The 20,327-nt window shown below is 36.1% G+C and overlaps 2 protein-coding genes across 2 annotated transcripts; one reads left to right on the forward strand and one right to left on the reverse strand.

Moving 5' to 3' along the window:
* Positions 1–1,331: 1,331 nt before the first annotated feature.
* TGH (SWAP (Suppressor-of-White-APricot)/surp domain-containing protein) lies at positions 1,332–16,068 on the forward strand. Its single transcript, XM_086575734.1, has 16 exons — positions 1,332–1,575; positions 1,657–1,747; positions 1,837–1,931; positions 3,512–3,615; positions 4,631–4,692; positions 4,839–4,913; positions 5,501–5,652; positions 6,388–6,463; positions 6,585–6,671; positions 7,391–7,468; positions 11,275–11,419; positions 11,689–12,202; positions 12,395–12,682; positions 12,777–12,905; positions 13,233–13,451; positions 14,850–16,068. The coding sequence occupies exons 1-16, from the start codon at positions 1,336–1,338 to the stop codon at positions 15,741–15,743; spliced, it is 3,249 nt and encodes a 1,082-aa protein (XP_086431860.1). The 5' UTR covers positions 1,332–1,335; the 3' UTR covers positions 15,744–16,068.
* A 152-nt stretch (positions 16,069–16,220) lies between these two features.
* Positions 16,221–17,197, reverse strand: LOC147479837 (uncharacterized). Its single transcript, XM_086575735.1, has one exon. The coding sequence runs from the start codon at positions 17,065–17,067 to the stop codon at positions 16,321–16,323; it is 747 nt and encodes a 248-aa protein (XP_086431861.1). The 5' UTR covers positions 17,068–17,197; the 3' UTR covers positions 16,221–16,320.
* Positions 17,198–20,327: the final 3,130 nt, after the last annotated feature.

Below are 20,327 nucleotides of genomic sequence, written 5' to 3' on the forward strand. Positions count from 1 at the left end.
CAAATTACTTACAAAATGAAGTGACAACAATTTTATGACGAACGAACAAATATTTGAATAAAATAATTAAATGAATCTAATCATCCAAGCACATATTTGTTAAAATTATAACTTAAGCACAACAAAAACAACAAACACTACTAAACATATTCTAGTTACATATCCAACAAATTTTCTAAACTCCCAATTTATGAATAAGAACCTAAAATCAATATCTTCAATTAGTCCACGAAGTTCCTATACCATTTCCTTTAAAAGCTCCAACTCATTATTTCAATGGTTTACTTTATTCTTCCACCTCTCAATCCCTATACCATCACCGCCTAAAGAAGAAAAAAATAACCTTTTGATCTCTTTCTTTGTTTGTCATTTTCTTTGTTAAAAAATAGATTTTCTATAGAAATTATTTTTTTTTTCCTAAACGTTAAGTGAATTTGTGTTGAATATTAGAGAAGTGGTGTTGATTTTAAAACAAGTTGCAATGTCATCAACCAAATACCATTAAGTTGGATTTAAATTTTGTTTTTGATAGATTTGTAAAACAAAGTTTTTCCATATTTCCATTCAAACAATTAGAGCCATTGGATAAATTGTTTGTTAGACACTTTAGTGCTCACACAATTATACAACTTTTTTTTTTTATAGTTATACAATTATGCAACTCACAAAGAACATGATTTATAAATAATGTAACAATTTTGACATGATTGTTAAATGTAATCACTTTGCACCCGGCTTTGCTACCATAGTAACATTTTTTTTTTTATAATGACCAACACACTTCCATCCAAATCACAATATATATTACTTTTCAAGCTAGCCCTAATTAATAAGAGCATTCCCAATGTAAACAAAATTTTTTCACCTCCACGTAGGACTATTTTTCCTCTTTGTTACTTTGTGGTGAAAAACAATAAAATGTTGTCCAATGCATAGGTGAATGAAGAGGTGAGTTTAAATTTCGGACGGAATGTTTGATTCCGTTTAAATGTAAAAATTGAAAAAACAATCCAAGACGGAATGAAACATCCCCCCGTTAAAAAAAAAAAAAAAAACACGGCATCCTAAAAACACGGGAAATAAAATATTCCGTCCGAAGTTCACAACTTAGTGAAAATCTCGGTAGCAAGTGCTACTCTCATTGTCACTTAGTTAGAAGTCATCGACTTTGTCACCCTTGTATTTGGCAAGGGTTTTTTGCTCCAAAGGGTGAAAACTCTCAATTTCCCATCATACTCACTTGGCATTGGGAATGCTCTAAAACAACTAGAAAAGTTTATTGGTCTAGTCTCTCGAGTCTCGACTGACTTACTGACCCGCCCATGGTATGACCGTATGAGCCAAGTCCAGACCGCACGCAGGCGACAGACGTACGCACACACAAACACACTATTTTTCTCTCAAATTCATATCAAAACCTTGAATTTGAAAATTAATAAAAAAATGGACGAAGAAGAAGACTTGGTGTTTTACGGAACGCCAATTGAGCGTGAAGAAGATTTAACAAGTAGAAAGAAGAAATCAGTTGCTGAAGCTGCTGGTCAATTACGTGCCGTTGTTCCCTGGCAACAAGAGGTAATAATATACATTATTATTATTATTTTTTTTCTTTCATTTCTATATTCATTAATTATTAAATAAATAATTTTTTTTTAGGTTAGAGATGAAGAAGGAAGGAGGAGATTTCACGGTGCATTTACAGGAGGGTATTCTGCTGGTTATTATAATACAGTTGGATCAAAAGAGGGTATATTTTTTTTTTTTTTTACATTATTGTTTTATATTGTATTTAGTTTGTTACGTAATTGGAGTTTTGGGGTGGGAATTTGATTGTAGGATGGACACCTCAGACGTTTACGTCTTCGAGGAAAAAGAGAGCGGAAACGAAAGAGCAGAGTATATTGAACTTCCTTGACGATGATGAAAAAGCTGTATGTGTATTACTATTTTATGTTAATATGTTTAGTGATTTTGTTAAATGTAGAATGCTTGATTACATGTTTAAGATAATTGTTTGCTTTGATGATGAGTGGGTTGAATTTGTTAGAATTGGGGTGTTTATTATTGGGGTGTTTAGTAATGGTTTGTTTAGTTTTTAGGATTAGTTTTTTTGTAGTGTGCCTGAAAAGAGGTCTGTTGAATAGTCAAGGTATTGATCACCACACATGAACACAATCTCACTTGATCGTTTTTTTTTGAGTTTATTACGTTTGGAAAATGTGTGTTTCTCCACCTGGTCCCTTTATTTATCTTTTAAAGTCTGATTGCCTGCGAATAGTAGAGCTGTTTTCCTTCCTGGTTGTCTTGGGCACACGTCTCATTTCAAAACTAGCTTTTTGTATTTATTTTTCCCATTTGGTCTGTGGTTTTGGAACACAATCTCACTAAATGAACTTGTAAAGAGTACGTCTTTTGTCAAACGTTGTCCTCTCTGTGACTCTGTATCAGGGATGGTGAGTCAGTATACCCTTACTTTTTAGTCTCTCTCTCTTGGAGAAGTTGGGTCTAAGCTGGGTTGATTGACTTTTCCCTTTGTGGCATATGGGGCCATTTTTGTCCAAGTAAGTCGCTTTGTAGTTTACTCCCATTTCAATATTGTCGGGAGTGACCGAGCAAAAAAAAAAAAATATTGTCGGGAGTGTGATATAATGAATTACACGGCGTTTGAGGGTGCCTTATCTGGCTTTTAGAAAGTTATTATTCCATCAAAGAACATATATGCTCAATGGGTTTAAAGAGAAGTCTGAAGCATACCCTTTGAGCATTTATGGCTTGATGGGAATCTTTTGTTTATCTTTGCTCTTTTTAGTCTGGCATTGGGTTGGTACTTTTCGTTTTTCCGTGTTTAATCTTTTATACTAGTACCTTCATGTGCAAAAAAAAAAAAAAAAGGGTGATCCATAAAGAGCCACACTGAAACACACAGACTATTGTCTTTCCATTTGTCTTGATACTTGCAAATTGCAATCTGCTAAAAAGAATTGGGTGAAAGATACATGTCACTACTAAAGTTTTTTCTGTGAGGCTTTTCCGTGCTGTCACATACACATGTTTCACTGTTTCAATTTAGAATATGAGAGTATGAGACGATGATCATATACTATCGAAGCAATTACTGCACTGACTTGTGTCTGTCGGAATATACGAGATACCTGTTTATAAATGTATGTTCAGTGCATTTATGGTAGATATTCATAGCTAAGTATGTAAATTTGGATAATATGCTCAATTTTAATGCACTATAGAATATTCATCAGAGTTGTGTGTACATGTATGATGTATATCATTCGACAAGTATGCTACTGAGCTTGCGGAACTTATTTAGATTTACTGGTAGGGACGGTGTTTCTTCGATAAGGAGCTTATTTATGCTTTTTCTGGATTATATAAAGAGATGTCCTAGAGTCTCTATACCAGCTGAAGTGGAAAGTCAAAGAATTTCAGTAGTTCAGGTGTTTAATATATTCTTCTAATTAGTATACTTAATCTGTTTTCTGTCTTTGACCTTCAGGAAATGGATGGGCGATCCCTGGCAACTTCGGCATTGTTTGATACATTTGGATTCACTGCTGCAGACGTTGCTCAGAAGCAAGCTGAAAAAGAACAACTGAAGAGGTTTTTTTTAGCTTCTATGCTATATTTATTGTTCATTGGTAGTATAGGATGATTTAGTTTTAAAGTGATATTTATTATTCATTGATATTTTTTACTCTTTTTTTAATTGGGATTTGTTGCAGTGTAGCACCTAATGTAACATATTTGCTTTTGTATTGTGTGGATTCTTTCTCTGTATAGTAAATATTATTTTTGAACAACTATTTTTATTTTTTCTTTCTCCTCAATGCGATTTCTGTTGTTGTTAATGCTTCCAATGAAAGATGAACACATAAGTACGTAACCAGTTAGAAACTTCAGCAAATTGTAGTTGGATATTTTGTCGGATCCACGGACACATGCTGAAGTAGTAAGTTAGATTTTTCACCCTAAAAGGAGAAGAATTAGGAGACAAAGTGAGAAACAAGAGAGAAGAGTAAAATATAATTTTTTTCATTTGGAAGAGAGAAAAAGAAATGTAAAGGATAGAAAAATAATTTTCTGTCATAATTGTGGGTTACCAATGCACTTGAGCAATATATGACTAGTCTTGAAAATAGAACTAATTACATGCTAAAATGGAAGAGTTGGAATTTGTTCCACTACACTAGCAGTGTCCCCATGTCCAAGTGCTTTCAAGATGATATGTCGGACGCTTCGTACCCGTATCAGCCACCGACTCTCATACTGGTAGCAATGTCACCTAGCTCCTTATACTCAAGGGGTAACCTTCACAGTTATCTTAGTTTTGTGGGGTTGAGGAGGCTTACGTCATGCCATGGATCCTGCTTTAGATCTTCTGCACATTGCTATGCTCTAGAAAATACTCCATAGTTTATTTTCTCTTGATCGTGACATTGGATTGCATCACTATTGTACTTGCATGGTTTTTTTTTATCTTTGTTATATTTTCGTAAATGGAGCGGAAAAAGTTTTCAGCTCAATCGTTTTTATTTGTTTTTATCTTTTTTGATACATATGCTTAACAATTTGACGTTCTGTGGGCATAATTGAGTTGATCTCCCTTGCATTTTAGACCATCAGCTATTCCTGGACCTGTTCCTGATGAAATTGTTCGTCCTGCTGCAAATTCTATTGGTATGGTTTTATTTTCCTTTTGTTCTAGTTTTGATTTTAGTGCTGTGGTTTTCTGTTGCTAAAATTATATCCATTTCATTTTTTATCAGTAAAAATATTCTTTAATGCCATTTGTAATATTCTCATATGTCATTATTGTTGAGTAGGTATGAAGTTGTTGTTGAAGATGGGATGGCGTCACGGTCATTCGATCAAAGATCCCCGTACTAATTTGCCGTATGGTAAGTGTTTTGTGTGCCATTTTGGATATTGCATCCTGCATATTGTAAGATTAATAGTGCACATGATATTTCTGTAGGTTTTTGTTAGTGAGTAAAGAAAGTAGATTGAATTACATAAACATGCTTGAAGTTTTGATAGATTGCGATTTTTGCGACGTCCAATGTGCAAAAGCCTAGATCATGAGGGAACCTCCTAAACCATGAATCTGATCCTTAGATCACATCAGCATAACTGTTCCTTTTTTGTTGGAGGGGGCGCTGTAGGGGGAGGGCAGATGAGGATTCTATGTGTTCTTCATTCATTATCATATGTTACTTTGAGGAAAATGCATCTATACGGAAAAGATATATTCCGGTAGGTATCAAAGGGCCTCTGGTAAAGTCTTGGTGTTGGGCCTCAAAGACTGTAGTTTCTTGTATAAGTTATTATACGTAAAGTTGGTATAGTTTGTTTTTGTTACAGATTATTGTACTGATCACATTTTTTTTTCTTGGCTTGCTTTTCTCTATTTTAACATGCATTTTGTAACAAACACTGGTTTTAAAATTCAACACATCTCGTTTTAACCCATAATACCCGTTTGCAGATGCACGAAGAGAAGCAAGAAAGGCATTTCTAGCATTTTCTTCTGATGATGCAAAACCATCACTTGCTCGCTTTGAGCCTGATGATATTGCCAGCGAAGGTGATAATGAGCAGTCTACTGATGATATTGCAAGTGCTTCTAAAAGCACACCTGTGAGTATTTGCCCTTTAGTTTTCTTGAACTGAAATCATCTTCTCATAAAAGCTCTTCCGCGTTGACATCATTTATGTAATTCTTTCCTGTTAAACTTAGGTGTTAACATTTGGATGCCAAGTTAATGAAAAATTATTGTCTGTTTAGATTTAGTGTTGCTTACTTGATTGATATTACAAGAAACGATTGCTTTTTTGTTGGTCCCAAATACGATAATACTTATTGTGACCTTTGTGATGGATATTGCCAAGTATAAATATTGTTGTTTTGAAACAAATATATGTGACATGGAAAAAACACAAACAAATTTGAAAACATATGTATAAAGGTTTGTGTCACTGTGATTGAAAAGAAGGAATTAAACGGCCAGAGATTTAGCTAATGTGGGTGCTCAAGTGTCATTATAACATTGTGTTTCTGTTAGCCAGCCATATCTATGTTTTGGGGTTATGAAAATCACCATGTAGGACTGATACACGTACCTGTGTATTGTTAGTAAGGTTTGCACAAAGCTGTGGAATTAGGGTGTAGGTTAAGGCATATGGACATATGGTGTGTGTGCAGGGGGTGGGGTTAGAATGTTTTGAGTTTTGTGTCTGTACAACTACATGTTAAATGCTCTAGGGGTAATTACTATATCCTCAGTCATCTTAGAACATTTCAAATAACCTCCGAAATCTCTGACTGTGATAACTAATTAAGAAAAATGTTTATTTTATTTGTTTTTTTATCAGGTTTTTGTACTCAACCCTAAACAGGATATGCATGGTTTGGGTTTTGATCCATTCAAGCATGCACCTGAGTTCAGAGGTGAGGAGATTCCATTTGAGTTAATCAGTTATTTTAATTTAACAAATTATTATTATTATTATTCTATTCAAATTTTCTTTTGAATAAAAACACACATTGATGCATGATATTTGGTCTTCAGAAAGGAAAAGGTTGCGTGTGTCTGGAAATCAAGAACTCGGAAGTAGAGGAGTTTTTCCGTTGAAGGATGATCTTTTTGCTTCTAAGTGTAAGATCTTGTATTTGTTTGGATCTTCATGCATGTCAATTTCTTTTAATGTTGTCTTGTCTAGTACTTTAGTTAAAGCTTCAGTTAGGCGATACCTATGGTCGGGCTAGTTGTAATAAAAGAATAGTTTTTTTTTTTTTTTGATATTTTATAAACTAGTACATAGTAATATATAATGGTATTATTGGGGAATTATATCTTCACATAGAGAGTTAGAATTTTCACAAGATGCTAAAGATTCTTAGACCAAAGAGTGCGAGTCATACACCCAAAAAACCCAAATGGAAAAAGAACAAAAGAAACAAACACAAAAGTGCAAGAAAGCAAAAAGTAAAAAACAACTCGAAACATAAGAAGAACCACCACCAAGGGATGAGAGCACCTTCGACCACCATAACCATCACTGCTACCCTCATTGATGTCCCCCGTCCTTCCGTGCCACCATGTCTGCTCCCCATCATCAGTCTTAGTCCTCTCCATCTCCCATACCACTATGTCTGCTCCACACCCATAGTCACACACACACACACACACACACACACACATATTTAAAAAGTAAAAAAGGTAAACAATGTATTAATTCTTGCGTTAATTCCCCCGATCCTTACTAATGTTTGATATATATCTTGCTGCCTATATACCTGTTTCTTTGTTTCAATTCGGACAAAAGTTTCTATTTTTTTGAGTTCTGGTTTGGACTTTTGCATTAAAATTATCAGCAGGAAAAATTGCTCCTGGTTTTGGCATTGGAGCACTTGAAGAACTCGATGCTGAAGATGAGGACGTCTATGCCTCTGGTTAGTGTTACTGGTTTTGAAATTATCAATGTAATTTGTGCTATGCTCGTAATCTGTACCATATCCATAGGAAATTAGTTATTGTGTGGACCTGATTGAATATCTCAAAGCATTTAATGCAATAATTTTACGAAAATAATGTGATACATGGCATTTACTTGCCTGAAAGATAATCACAACTTTTCTTATGGTTAGTGCTACTTGTAGCCCATCAGATGCCCATGCTCTTGTATAGCACAATCTTGGGTCATTTCTTGCATTCATCTGGGCCTTCTAGCGTGCACATTTCCTTAGTTTTATGGTTTGGCTTCACTCACCCTCTTGTTAATTTTATGGGCCATAGGCCCGCAATTTCTATATCGACTCGGTAGTAATTAGATTGAACTCTTTTGAATGAGAAATGTAACAACCCTATTACCACATACTCAAACAATGTTGATATTGTTTCCACTTACATCACCCAAAGGCCCAAGTCCAAAGCCTGCCCAATTATGGGTGTGAGGCTTTAACTCAAAAGGTATCAACATTAGTAAGTAATAGTCGATCTAATATAACTAGGATCCTAGATGACTTCCTAACTGATATGGGACTAAACCAAATCCAGGGTGTCACAATCCCACCACCTTAAGAGAGTCGTTTTCGGCTCTGATACCACTATAACGACCCTACTACCACATACTCGAACAATGCCGATATTGCCCCCACTCACGTCACCCAAAGGCCCAGGTCCAAAGCCTGCCCAACTATGGGTGTGGGGTTTTAACTCAAAAGGTCTCGACATTAGTTAGTGGTAGTTGATCCAATATAACCAGGATCCTAGATGACTTACTAACTGATGTGTGGCTAAACCCAATCCAGGGTGTCACAATCCCACCACCTTAGAAGAGAGTTGTTCTCGGCTCTGATACCACTGTAACGACCCTACTACTACATACTCAAACAATGCCTAACATACACCTAACCAAAATTTATCCAACTGACAACATCAAACACTTAAACTTCACAATACAAATCTCAAGAAACTAACACTTCTAATTCTTGTATAATAATAAGTGTATAAATATATATACGTACATAATATACAATTTAAACGCAACATACATGCATCCACTTTTAAAGTAGCAAGGTTAGTATTTTATCTCTACATGATTAATTACTAAGAGTACTTAGAATAATATGTGATAGTACTAATCCCTTTTCACTATTTGACAGAACAACTCTCAAACCATTAGTCAATAAAGCAAGTACACAATTTCATCAAGCATGAGTAAATATATACATAGAAATAAAATAATGAAAAGTTTGCTTAAAACAAATTGTGATATAAAAACAAGGCATGTGACAGTACTTGTATAGTAGATGCAACAATGCTAAGAATCTCAAAATAAATCAACAAGCATGCATGACACTTACATGATGGTAACAAACATGGAAGATGATAGAAAGACATAAACTATATATAAGCTAGATACACATGCGTGTACACTATCAACAAAACTAATAACATGGAAAGAACAAACAATCTTTGGAAAAGGTGAACTAGAAAAGGACAGTTAAAAGTAGCAAGTCACTAACAAATAATGGATTATATTACTACACCAAATCAACATAGATATGAGCATATCAGAAATTATATATACATACCAATATACCATACCATACATAAAACACAAGACAACCAATAATTCTTAAGCTAGAAAAGGAGAAACAACAAGTAGGAACTTGCCTTAAAGCCTTTGCAAATTTTTCTTTCAAAACAAATCTTGTTCCTAGCCGTCACTTTGTTACCCTCTTTTTCTCTCTATTTTATGTGCTTAAACCGTACCCTAGCTATGTGTGAATATATATAGGGACTTTAAAAAGCTAATTAAATTCTACTCACACACTTGGGCCTACAATAAGTAAACTACTACTAAAAACCCAAATCTAAATTAACACTTAAGCTTTTGTGGAATTAGTGAATTAATTATTTAATTAAAATAATTATCTAATGGGATATTACATTCTTCCCTCTTAAAAGAATTTCGTCCCCGAAATTTCGAAACAACACTATCCAAAGAAGAAGAAAAAAGCTTAAATGTAATATCCGGTTAGATAATTATTTTAATTAAGTAATTAATTCACTAAGTCCACAAAAGCTCAAGTGTTAATTTAGATTTGGGCTTTTAGTAGTAGTCTACTTATTGAGCTTATTGTAGGCCCAAGTGTGTGAGTAGAATTTAATTAGCTTTTTAGAGTCCTTATATATATATTCACACATAGCTAGGATACGGTTTAAGCACATAACTCAAAAGAGAGAAAGAGAGGGTAACAAAGTGACAGCTAGGAACCAAGATTTGCTTTGAAAGGAAAGTTTGCAAAGGCTTTTAAGGCAAGTACCTACTTGCTGTTTCTCCTTTTCTAGCTTAAGAATTATTGGTTGTCTTGTGTTTTATGTATGGTATCTATATATAATTTATGATATGCTCATATGTATGTTGATTTGGTGTAGTAATATAATCCATTATTTGTTAGTGATTTGTTTTTAATAGTCCTTTTCTACTTCATGTTTTCCAAAGATTGTTTGTTCTTTCTATGCTACTAGTTTTGTTGATAGTGTACACGCATGTGTGTCTAGCTTATATATAGCTTATGCCTTTCTATCATCTTCCATGTTTGTTACCCCATAATGTAAGTGTCATGCATGCTTGTTGACTTATGTTGAGATTCTTAGTATTGTTGCATCTACTATACAAGTACTATCACATGCCTTGTTTTTATATCACAATTTGTTTTAAGCAAACTTTTCATTATTTTATTTCTATGTATATATTTACTCATGCTTGATGAAATTGTGTACTTGCTGTATTGACTATCACATAGTGAAAAGGGATTTTAGTACTATCACATGTTATTCTAAGTACTCCTAGTAATTAATTATGCAGAGATAAAATATTAACCTTGTTATTTTAAAACTGGATGCATGTATGTTGCGTATAAATTGTATATTATGTACGTATGTATATTTATACACTTATTAGTATACAAGAATTAGAAGTGTTAGTTTTTTGAGATTTGTATTGTGAAGTTTAAGTGCTCGATGTTGTCAGTTGGATAAATTCTGGTTACGTGTATGTTAGACATTGTTTGAGTATGTGGTAGTAGGGTCGTTACAGTGGTATTAGAGCCGAGGACGACTCTCTCCTAAGGCGGTGGAATTGTGACACCCTAGATTGGGTTTAGTCCCACATCAGTTAAGAAGTCGTCTAATTTCCTGGTTATATTGGATCGACTACCACTTACTAATGTCAAAACCTTTTGAGTTAAAACCCCACACCCATAGTTGGACAGGCTTTGGACCTGGGCCTTTGGGTGACGTAAGTAGGGACAATATCGGCATTGTTTGAGTATGTGGTAGTAGGGTCGTTACAAGAAATGAAGAGCATCATTGAATCTTAAAATCTCAAACCTCTTATCCTAATATTTTGGCTAGCCTATCTAATAAATGAGGTTTAAATTACACATAATTTTACCAGCAAAGGAAAATTTGTCTTCAAAACTAATACTTTTATTGCTTTCAGCCCACTCTAAAATATGACATGAATAAGCGGTTTTAACAAAGATTTTACGATCTAAGAGAGTGGTCTACACTTGAAGCTGGTCAAGAGATCCGAAATTTTTCTAGAGAAGTTGCAATCTCGTAATGGATGGTGGATCGATACTGGTCTCTTACACACGTGATGCATGCAATATTGATCATTTTCCTCTGTTTTGTTAGTAGTGGTATCTTTGCTTTTCCTCTCCTACTAATTGCAAACTACTTTCAGGATATAACTTTGAAGAGACCTACGTTCAAGATATTGAAGAACCTTCAACAATAAATAGGGACATTAAGCTAATAAAGAGCAAAGATGAAGAGGGTGCTCTTCCAGGTTTCAAAGTTGCATCAAGTTCGGACTTCCAGTTGGAAAGGTACGATCAGTCGTAATTTCATGGTTCTAATTTAAAGCAGTTTTCTATGTGCATTTTTTTAGCTTTTCTACCTACAAGGCTACCTCAACTAATATTGTTATGAGCATGTACTTAGGCGAGTTAAGCTGTGTTGCCTGAAAATTAAAATACACCTCATGGAAAAGTATCCGATCTAAGTTTTTGCAATTATATAGTGCTCATATACTTTTTCTGATATGAAACTAACTGTACTAAAAGTGTTTCCACTGTCAATTTGCACACCGGCTCAGATTCAACCCTCCTGTCATTCCAAATGACTTTAAACCTCTGCACAAGTTCTCGGCTGCTCTTGAGATCGGGAAGAAACTTGCTGGGCCTCCTCCCCCAGAGGTTTCCCCTCCACGGGATAAAGATCGAAAATTGTTGATTGATGGGTTCGCAGCTTTGGTTAACCGTTGTGGCAAACTCTTTGAAGAACTTTCTAGAGAAAAGAACAAGACAAATCCTCTATTTTCTTTCCTTTCCGGAGGAGATGGGCATGATTACTACGCAAGGAGGCTATGGGAGGAGCAGCAGAAACATCACAATCAAAATAAGCAACATGTAGATATGGAATCAGTACCAAGTCTGCAGAAGGAATCAGTACCAAGTCTGCAGAAGATGACCGCAGAAAGCCGTGGTAGAATTTTAGGCGAGAAACCTTTGGAGAGAAGTTACAAAGATTCCAGCCCATCCATTGCTTCTGCAGATGCCGTTCAATTTCAGTTTAATCTTTCAGATACATTTACAAAACCTGCATCACTTGTGAGTGGCGCATCTCTTCTGTATGTTTTTCCTTTGAAATTTACCTTAAAGTAGTAACTTTGTGGGCAGGTCCCACTGTCTGCTCGAATGTAATCACCATATTTTTTAGATACGTTCTCTGTGGGTTCATTCTTCTGGAAAGTTGAATTTGGGATTTAACACTTTCTAATTTTCCCCATGGCATATGTATAGAATGATATTCCAGAACGTGTAAAACCTTTCAAAGCTGATCCTGCAAAGCAAGAAAGGTTTGAGCAGTTTCTTAAGGAGAAGTACCAAGGAGGACTTCGCTCTACCGAGTCTGGAGGAAATAGCAAGATGTCAGAATCTGCTCGTGCACGTGAGAGACTGGACTTTGAGGCTGCAGCTGAGGCAATTGAGAAAGGAAAGCAGGATGCATCAAATGTATTATTTCCTAACCAGCAGTTGGCGGAGATGTCAGCATCTGTAAGTCTGCAGTTCACTTCTGGTGGTCTAGAGGTAGGTATTTTGCTATAGGTGTACATTTTACAAAGATTTGCAAGTTCAGACTTTGGATCTTCATTCACTTTTTATCAAAAATGATTGTATGCAGGAAGCAAAAGTTTCTAAAGTTGAGGAACAGATACGGAGCAAGATGTATCCTAAGCGGGACGAATATCAGTGGAGACCGTCACCCCTTTTATGCAAACGTTTTGATATTGTTGATCCATACATGGGAAAGGTACCAAATGTTGTTTCCTTTCATGAATTTTGGTTATGTTTCTTTTATGTTAGTTAGCTGTTCAAGAAGTGGCGCATGTCAGTTACTCAGTTACGAAAGACTAAGAAAATAGTAATCTGATTTCCTTGGTTGATTTATCCAAGACTATGGTGAAGCCGTCAATGAGCTGGTCTAATCCAGAAATTTTAGCTCGAATGGCAGCTGACTAACCCTCCAGCTTCTTTTCATTTTTATTGTATTGAAGTGTTCATGTCATTTACTTTGAAGTTTGAACAAGTAAGATTGGTTGAAGGCAAACTAAACAAGGTAGACTGTTGCTATGTGCAGCCACCCCCACTGCCAAGAGCTAGGAGTCGTATGGATTCTCTAGTCTTTACATCAGACTTTGTCAAAGCAACCAAAAGTGAAGATACTGTTCCTGCAAGTGGAAATTCCATGTTTGTATCTCAACCAGAAACTCAAGTGACTGCTGATGAAGTATTGAACAGTGAAACTGAAATTGAGATAAACAGTACTAATGTGGAAAGGCCTGTTGATCTGTATAAGGTGTAGTTTATTTTCTGTCTTTCTCTATTGCAATTTGTTAGGAACTATATTCTGGAAATTTGATTTTCATCATGCAATGCACCAACCAGCTCATCTATTCAACTTAGAGTGCTCCTGCGAGTGGAAATTCCATGTTTGTATCTCAGCCAGAAACTCAAGTGTCTGTTAATCATGCACATTGAAATACAGTATACAGAGTTGAACTGATGAGCCTGTTGGTGCTATGTTAATTCATTGTTTATGCAGTTTCAATATAGAAAACAAAGTTTGTCCACACACAAAAAAAGAATCAGTTACCTGTTAATTCATTGTTATTGTCACAATCTGTTAACAAACTGCACGTGCACTTGGAGTATTAACTGGCATGAGTATAATCAACAAGTGATCCATACCAAGGATTTGGCAGTACTTCACAATTTGTTCGAGTTGTTTTATAGGTAAAACTTATTAATGATTAAATGGTCTTAGATGACATCAGTGATGATCTGTTTTGGATTCTTCATAACTATAGTTATATCATTTTGCTGAAACCATATATCTACCAGTAAAGTGTCTCCTACCAACACATGTTCTTTATATTATGAAAATAATACATGCATGACTGTGCATATGCAGTAGGTAGATAATCAGAAAAGATGATAAGTTTCCATATTCTGTGTGGATATACACACTAGTATTATGCATGCCTGGTGCTTTTGGAGGTCTTTTGCATTCAAGTTACATCTTTTACAAAGCAGCTATGCATGTCAGGTCATGCATGACGTTTTTATTTTTATTTTCTATTTTGAGTGGATAATAATAGTAAGTTTTATTGGTATACGAAATGTATAGTACAATAACATATATGGAGTAGGGATGAACATGACTTCTGCATGACACTAGCTAGGACTTGGTGACTTGGTTGGCACCCGTTAGGACTCATCATCTGGCTCAACCCTAAAGCCCCCAAAGTGAGTGGAGGATTTCACTCAAGTACATTAAAAATAAAAATAAAAATGAAGAACCGTAGATTGGCTCATTTTCCCATCAGTACAAGGCTCCAATTGTTTACCAGATCCAAACCTCAGTCCTTTATTGTCCTTGCACAGAGCAGAGCAGTTCCAAAGGCATGCTTTGATCTCAATCACTGCATTTTGTGAGCTGCTTGCTTTATCCTGAAAAATGTCGTTCTTCTTGGTTCTCCATTCTAACTGAGCAAGTTGCATATGGGAGCTGTCTGGTCTGGATGTCTTGATGAGTTATATGATCTCATAGTTGTATGCTTGATTGATTCTCTTATAGTTTCATATACATGTGAAAACCTACAGGGTAGCCGATTTGGCGACTATAGACTTACCATGGAAGAAGTGACAAAATAAGTATTTAATTAATTCCCCACCCTTGTTAATTTGCATGCAGGCTATTTTCTCTGACGATTCAGATGACGAAGGGGAGGGCTCTACTTCCAATCAAATGCAGGATCCAGAAAAGAAGACTGAAGTTGCCAATACAACTCTAAACCGTCTGATAGCTGGGGATTTTCTGGAGTCATTGGGCAAAGAATTAGGCCTGGAAGTCCCCTCAGAAGCACCAATTGTGAGAGATAAGGTCAGCATCGCTTCTCAAAAGGAGAATAATTGCACAAACACATCCAATATACCACCACAAAAGAACCATATAGCGATGGAGATTTCAGATGTGCCTTCGAAAGGTAAGGAGGCTGCAGATGGTTGTTCAAGCCTTCCAAAAATTACCCAAAAAGGAGCTTCCAATGGTAATGAACAAGACCATGGTAATAGACAAGGGGAACCAACTGCTACTGGCCATTTTGTGCATATTTATGAAAAAGCTGAAGCACAGAAATTGGACTCAGAGGTCAAAATTAGTAAGCTGAAATCTAAACGAGGCAGAAGTCGTAGCAGCAGCCCCTCATCAGAACATAAAAAGAGTAGAAGACACTCAAGACGGCACCATAGGCGGAGCAGTAGTCCATCTTCGGAAGATGAAAGAAGTACAGTACGCTCTGGACGGCGCCGAAGTAGGAAAAGCCAATCAGATTCTGATTCATCCGATGATCAAAGATCACGGGACGCTTCAAGGCTGAAAGTGGACAAGAAAAATTCTTCTCGAGGAAAGAGTGACAGAAGAAAGCACTCAAAGAACTACAGCAGAAGCAGAAATTCTCCTAGTACGTCTTCTCGTCATAGGTCTCGTGGGGATGGTTCAGAAGAAAGAAAAAGTAGTAGAAAACTGGCGGATGAAAAGAGGCATACGTTTTCTAGCTATAAAGAATCACGGACAAAGCATCATTGAGACCCCAGGGATGATTGGACATACACCATCTCTGAGTCGAATTGGATTTTCTTATCTTGATCCTGGTTAAAACTCTGTAGCCATTACTGAAGCTCTTAGGTATTCCAGTTTACATTACTTGTACTTAGAAGTATTGACACATTGATAATCGGTATGTTTCTGGTAGTATGATAGTTTCAAGCCAAAGATGTAAAAGCATTTACGATGTAAAATCTGTTATGGAGAGTTATGAGTTGTGTATTTGTTTGTTCTGCACTTCTTCCTGTTAAAAGTCTGAGAAAATAGTTGTTCTGTTTCTCTTTGGGTAAAGATACAAGTTCTTTGATTATTAGTTGTTGATTGAGAAATGCTAGCTTCCAACCCCTCTAAAGTCTATATAAAAGGAATGGGATAACCCAGAACAACAGTTTCTATACATTTTGTTAAAGTGGCATGTCAGCGTCTCTCAATGATGATGCATTCACAATTCTAGCATCGTGGACAAAACTTTTCTCAATCAATAAACAAGAAAAACAAGAAATTTACAATGAAAAAAGAAAGGGGCTGTCTGTCAATCCATAAAAGAAGAGGACAAAAGTCAGTATTGTTGGACGTTCTTCTTGCGAAAAACCACCTCAGTGTCCAAACCGAAACCATCAACCTTTCGAACGTGAACCACTTCCGATACTTTGAACATCTCAATCAACGGTTTTAAACTAAACAAATCATTAGCAGAATACTTATCCGACCGCCTAGAAATCGCCACGTGTAAAACGCAAACCCCGCCAGGCTTCAACGTTCTTTCAATCTCAGCAACAAACTTAACAGGAAACAAAGCATGATCAAAAACATTCGAGAACTCAAAATCAAAAGTCTCGTTATCAAACGGCTGGGAATGAAAGTCACCTTTTATAACCAACGGTGGATAAGGAACAAGGTCGATTCCAACTGAGTCAACTACACCTATGCCTCTCAACGCTGCCACTTCTTGCCCGACTCTTGCCCCTATACAAAGTGCTTTGGAGTCATTAGAAAGAAGGTGGTGCATTTTGAGTTCCTGGAAAAACTGTCCAAAAACTAGGACTTTTCGTTCCCAATCTCGGGTTGTCCATATTTCTCTAAGCTTTGGATTTAAGGTTTTGTCTAGTTGGCGTTTTATGTATGACTCATATGAGGAAAAACCAGGACGCATACGGAGATCGGTAAGCGGGTTTTGAGGTGTCAACGGGGACGTTGTGCTGGTAGGGGTGATTGCAAGGAGGCGGAAGAGGACGTAGAAAGGTAAAGAGATGGAAATGAGGAGGAGGAATGATTTGAGGAGTGGTTTTATGGTGGTAGTTTTCATGATGAGTTAGTTTGCATGAGGGGGAACAAAATTTTGTGGTGGTTTTTGTTTTTTACTTTTATTTTTAGGTGGTGACTAGAATCCGGTTTTGCAGGAGTTTGTAAGTATTAGAGTATGGTGAGCGATGGAAACAAAGCCTTTTTTTGTGTCCTTGAGTTGTTGGATGGTGGTAAAATTGTTTGATTTGGTTACTAAAGTGCCATACATTTGGTGCTTAACGTGCGCTCTAACCAAATTAGCCCTGGCCTGGCTCTCATAAAAAGGCTGGAGTAATGATGATTTGCTATATATTCTCTCATTCTTAAGTAAAGCCCTTGAATGTTATTGAATTGTATATGATACCAGTTTTTATCTTCTGTAATAGTAAGCCATTGAATTGTATATTACCTTAGAGAGCAAGTCTTCAAGATGTACACAAAAAATAGTATATTATCTTTCTAAATCTGTTCGCACCTTACTAAAATCGATTTGACACGGCGATCCCATTTACAAGGCTTTGGTGCCTTTGTTGCTTGCCAAAAAGCCCATTTACTCAGAATTGATAAAACTGATCAAAGTCAATGGGGTTTTTTCTAGATTATAATTCAAATAGGGAGTTCAAAGACTTGTAATTGTAAATTACTGAGGCTATCCTAGCTACTCGTTTTGAGTTAGATGGATGCTCCGAATTTGAGATATACGTGGAGGTTCCGGGCAATGGTTTACGAGTTTAATGCTCTATTAAGTGTTATAACTCCATTTGGTTCATGATGGATGCATTATGCATAAGTTGCATTGCGCAACAGAAATGCAGATCACAATGCTGCTCAATTTCTTTGAAGTGACACCCATTGTTATAGATCAGACTATATGCTTCATTCATGCAATGCCCATAATCATTATATATTGTCAGCTTTGTGACTTTGTGAAAATGTAAAATTCCTAAAAAACTTTCAGGTTAAAAAGGATTATAACAATTTTTCTTGTGATGCATCTCTTACAAACCGTACGATCTGTACTGGGGGCAGCTGGCTGTATACTTTCTATATTTGGTAGGCAACCACTTTATGCCCATGGTCCTGCAGGCTGCAGCTTTGGCGCTTTGCCTAGCCTTACCAAGGCTTCTTAGACCATATCATCTTGCTGATGGCCGGTGTTCTATAAGGTCCAAAGAAATTAAACCTTCTATAACGACATCTAACAGGAGTCATCGGGGGAAAAAAAACATTTATATAAGTTAATAGATCAGTTCATTAATTAGTAGACTCCGCAGGCCATTTGTTGACCTTATCATCTGTTATCTATATGCCTTCATCAATCATCCACAAATATGCTATCATAGTTTCATCAAAACTAAATTCATAAACATCTATAACAAATGGGGAATACAATGAAAAGATCCTAACTTGATGAGTTCAATGTCATCCTCAATGAGGATTCCTCATGCATGGTGCTAGCAGGTTTTGTGATCCACAAGGAAGTTTAAAGGTAACTCAAGATTTCAGTCTAAGCAGTAGGCGAAAATCAAAAATTGTAGGGTTATATTGACATACCCCCCACCACTAGTTGCAATTCCTCCCATAATTCCTTAGGATTTCCCCAACTTTGCAATCACCAACAGTTTCCGTCCCATTATCTAATAAATTGTTTATAATAAGGTGAAATTAAATTTCCCCCAACTTGACAATCAACCAACAGTTTCCGTCAGTTGACTGGTCAAAAGATCATGAATTGTCCTAAATACCCTTTTTCTGTATATTGACACTGTTCAAAGCCCACAACTCAAAGCCCAAATTGAAATAAAAGAAAATTGGTAACGAAGTCTTTTGGAACTAGTACGCCAAAACTGCAAGTCCATTCCATCCTTGCAATTTTCCAAGTCCATTCCAGCCAAACTTGTAATGCAATTATAGATCCGATCACAATGCATAATGCAAATGCAAGGACTAGTTAGGAAGCACAAATGGTTTTGATAATTTAACACCCATAGATAACCATTAAGAGATAAATATACAGGACAAGGGTAGAATATTATGCTTCAGTTGAATGCAATGCCCAACTGTAATCATTAAATATTGTCACACTTCCAAAACTTGCCTATTCAACCTCAAAAAGTACTTTGTAGAGAATTGAATGTAATTTTTAATTTTTCGTTTTCCTTTAAATTTGGTTAATCTTTCAGATAAGATTTACCTTAACATCAAAAGAAAATGTAAGGCCAGCAAGCACCTCCTCATTGTTTTGTGATTCCAAACAATAGAGGTACAACCTGAATTCCAACCGTTCAGATTCACATCAACTAAACTACCATCCTCCACAAGCTGAAAAACATTCCTCAACTCCTCAAATTTTTTCAAAACTAACCATTAAAAAAATCCACTACTGTATCTTCTTTCAAACAAAAAGAACATACCATCCTATTAGGTCAAGACCAACAACAGCAACCACTTTATTTGAAATTCAAGACCCAAACTTGGTCCTGCAGGCTGAAGGTGGACTTGGGACTGGGACCGGTACTAAATCTGGCATTTGCCTAGCCTTGGGATCCCAACCACCATTGTTAAAGATCGATATCGTCCCTGAGCTCTTTCAAGGGACCATTGACGACCATATCATCTTGATCAATACCAGATTTGTCGGTGATTCACCATTTATTTGTCCAAATGCAATTTGAAACCTTTTATAACGACATCAAATCCTAACAGGAGATCATCAGGGGAAAAAATTGTTGAGTTTATAACAGTGTAATAGATCATTTCATTAATTTCCAGTAGAAAAGGGTATTTAGGCCATTTGTTTTGACCAGTCAACTCATCTGTTATCTATATGCCTTCATCAATCATCCAAACAAATATGCTATCATAGTTTCATCAAAACTAAATTCATAAACATCCATCTAACTAAACAAAAAATACTTTAAAAATTGGAACCGTTCCTAGGGGAATACAATGAAAAAGATCCTAACTTGAAAGTGAGTTCAATGTCATCCAGAAAGAAATAAAATGAGGATTCCTGGAATAAATCATGCATGGTGCTAGCAGGTTTTGTGATCCACAAGGAAGTTTAAAGGTAACTCAAGATTTCAGTCTAAGCAGTAGGCGAAAATCAACAATCTAATAAATTGTATAAGAAAAGCCTACCAGGAGCCAACCCAATATCTCGAGACAATCATGTTGTTGCTGTGGAGCTTGATAATGCCTCGAACACTTTGCTTGCAAAGGGTATATCCATATTCCACAACAGATGCAAGTCTGGTTTGAGTATGCCCTTTAATTCCACCC

This window comes from Coptis chinensis, chromosome 8 (assembly GCF_015680905.1).
Source record: "Coptis chinensis isolate HL-2020 chromosome 8, ASM1568090v1, whole genome shotgun sequence".
Classification (NCBI taxonomy): Eukaryota; Viridiplantae; Streptophyta; class Magnoliopsida; order Ranunculales; family Ranunculaceae; genus Coptis; species Coptis chinensis.

What these genes read in the sequence shown, in the direction of transcription:
- LOC147479837 (XM_086575735.1), bottom strand. Translation starts at nt 17,067, where the DNA reads ATGAAAACTACCACCATAAAACCACTCCTCAAATCATTCCTCCTCCTC.
- TGH (XM_086575734.1), top strand. Translation starts at nt 1,336, where the DNA reads ATGAGCCAAGTCCAGACCGCACGCAGGCGACAGACGTACGCACACACA. An exon ending in GCATGCACCTGAGTTCAGAG is followed by an intron (nt 6,464 to 6,584) that starts GTGAGGAGATTC and finishes TTTGGTCTTCAG; the next exon opens with AAAGGAAAAGGTTGCGTGTG. An exon ending in TCGGACTTCCAGTTGGAAAG is followed by an intron (nt 11,420 to 11,688) that starts GTACGATCAGTC and finishes ACACCGGCTCAG; the next exon opens with ATTCAACCCTCCTGTCATTC.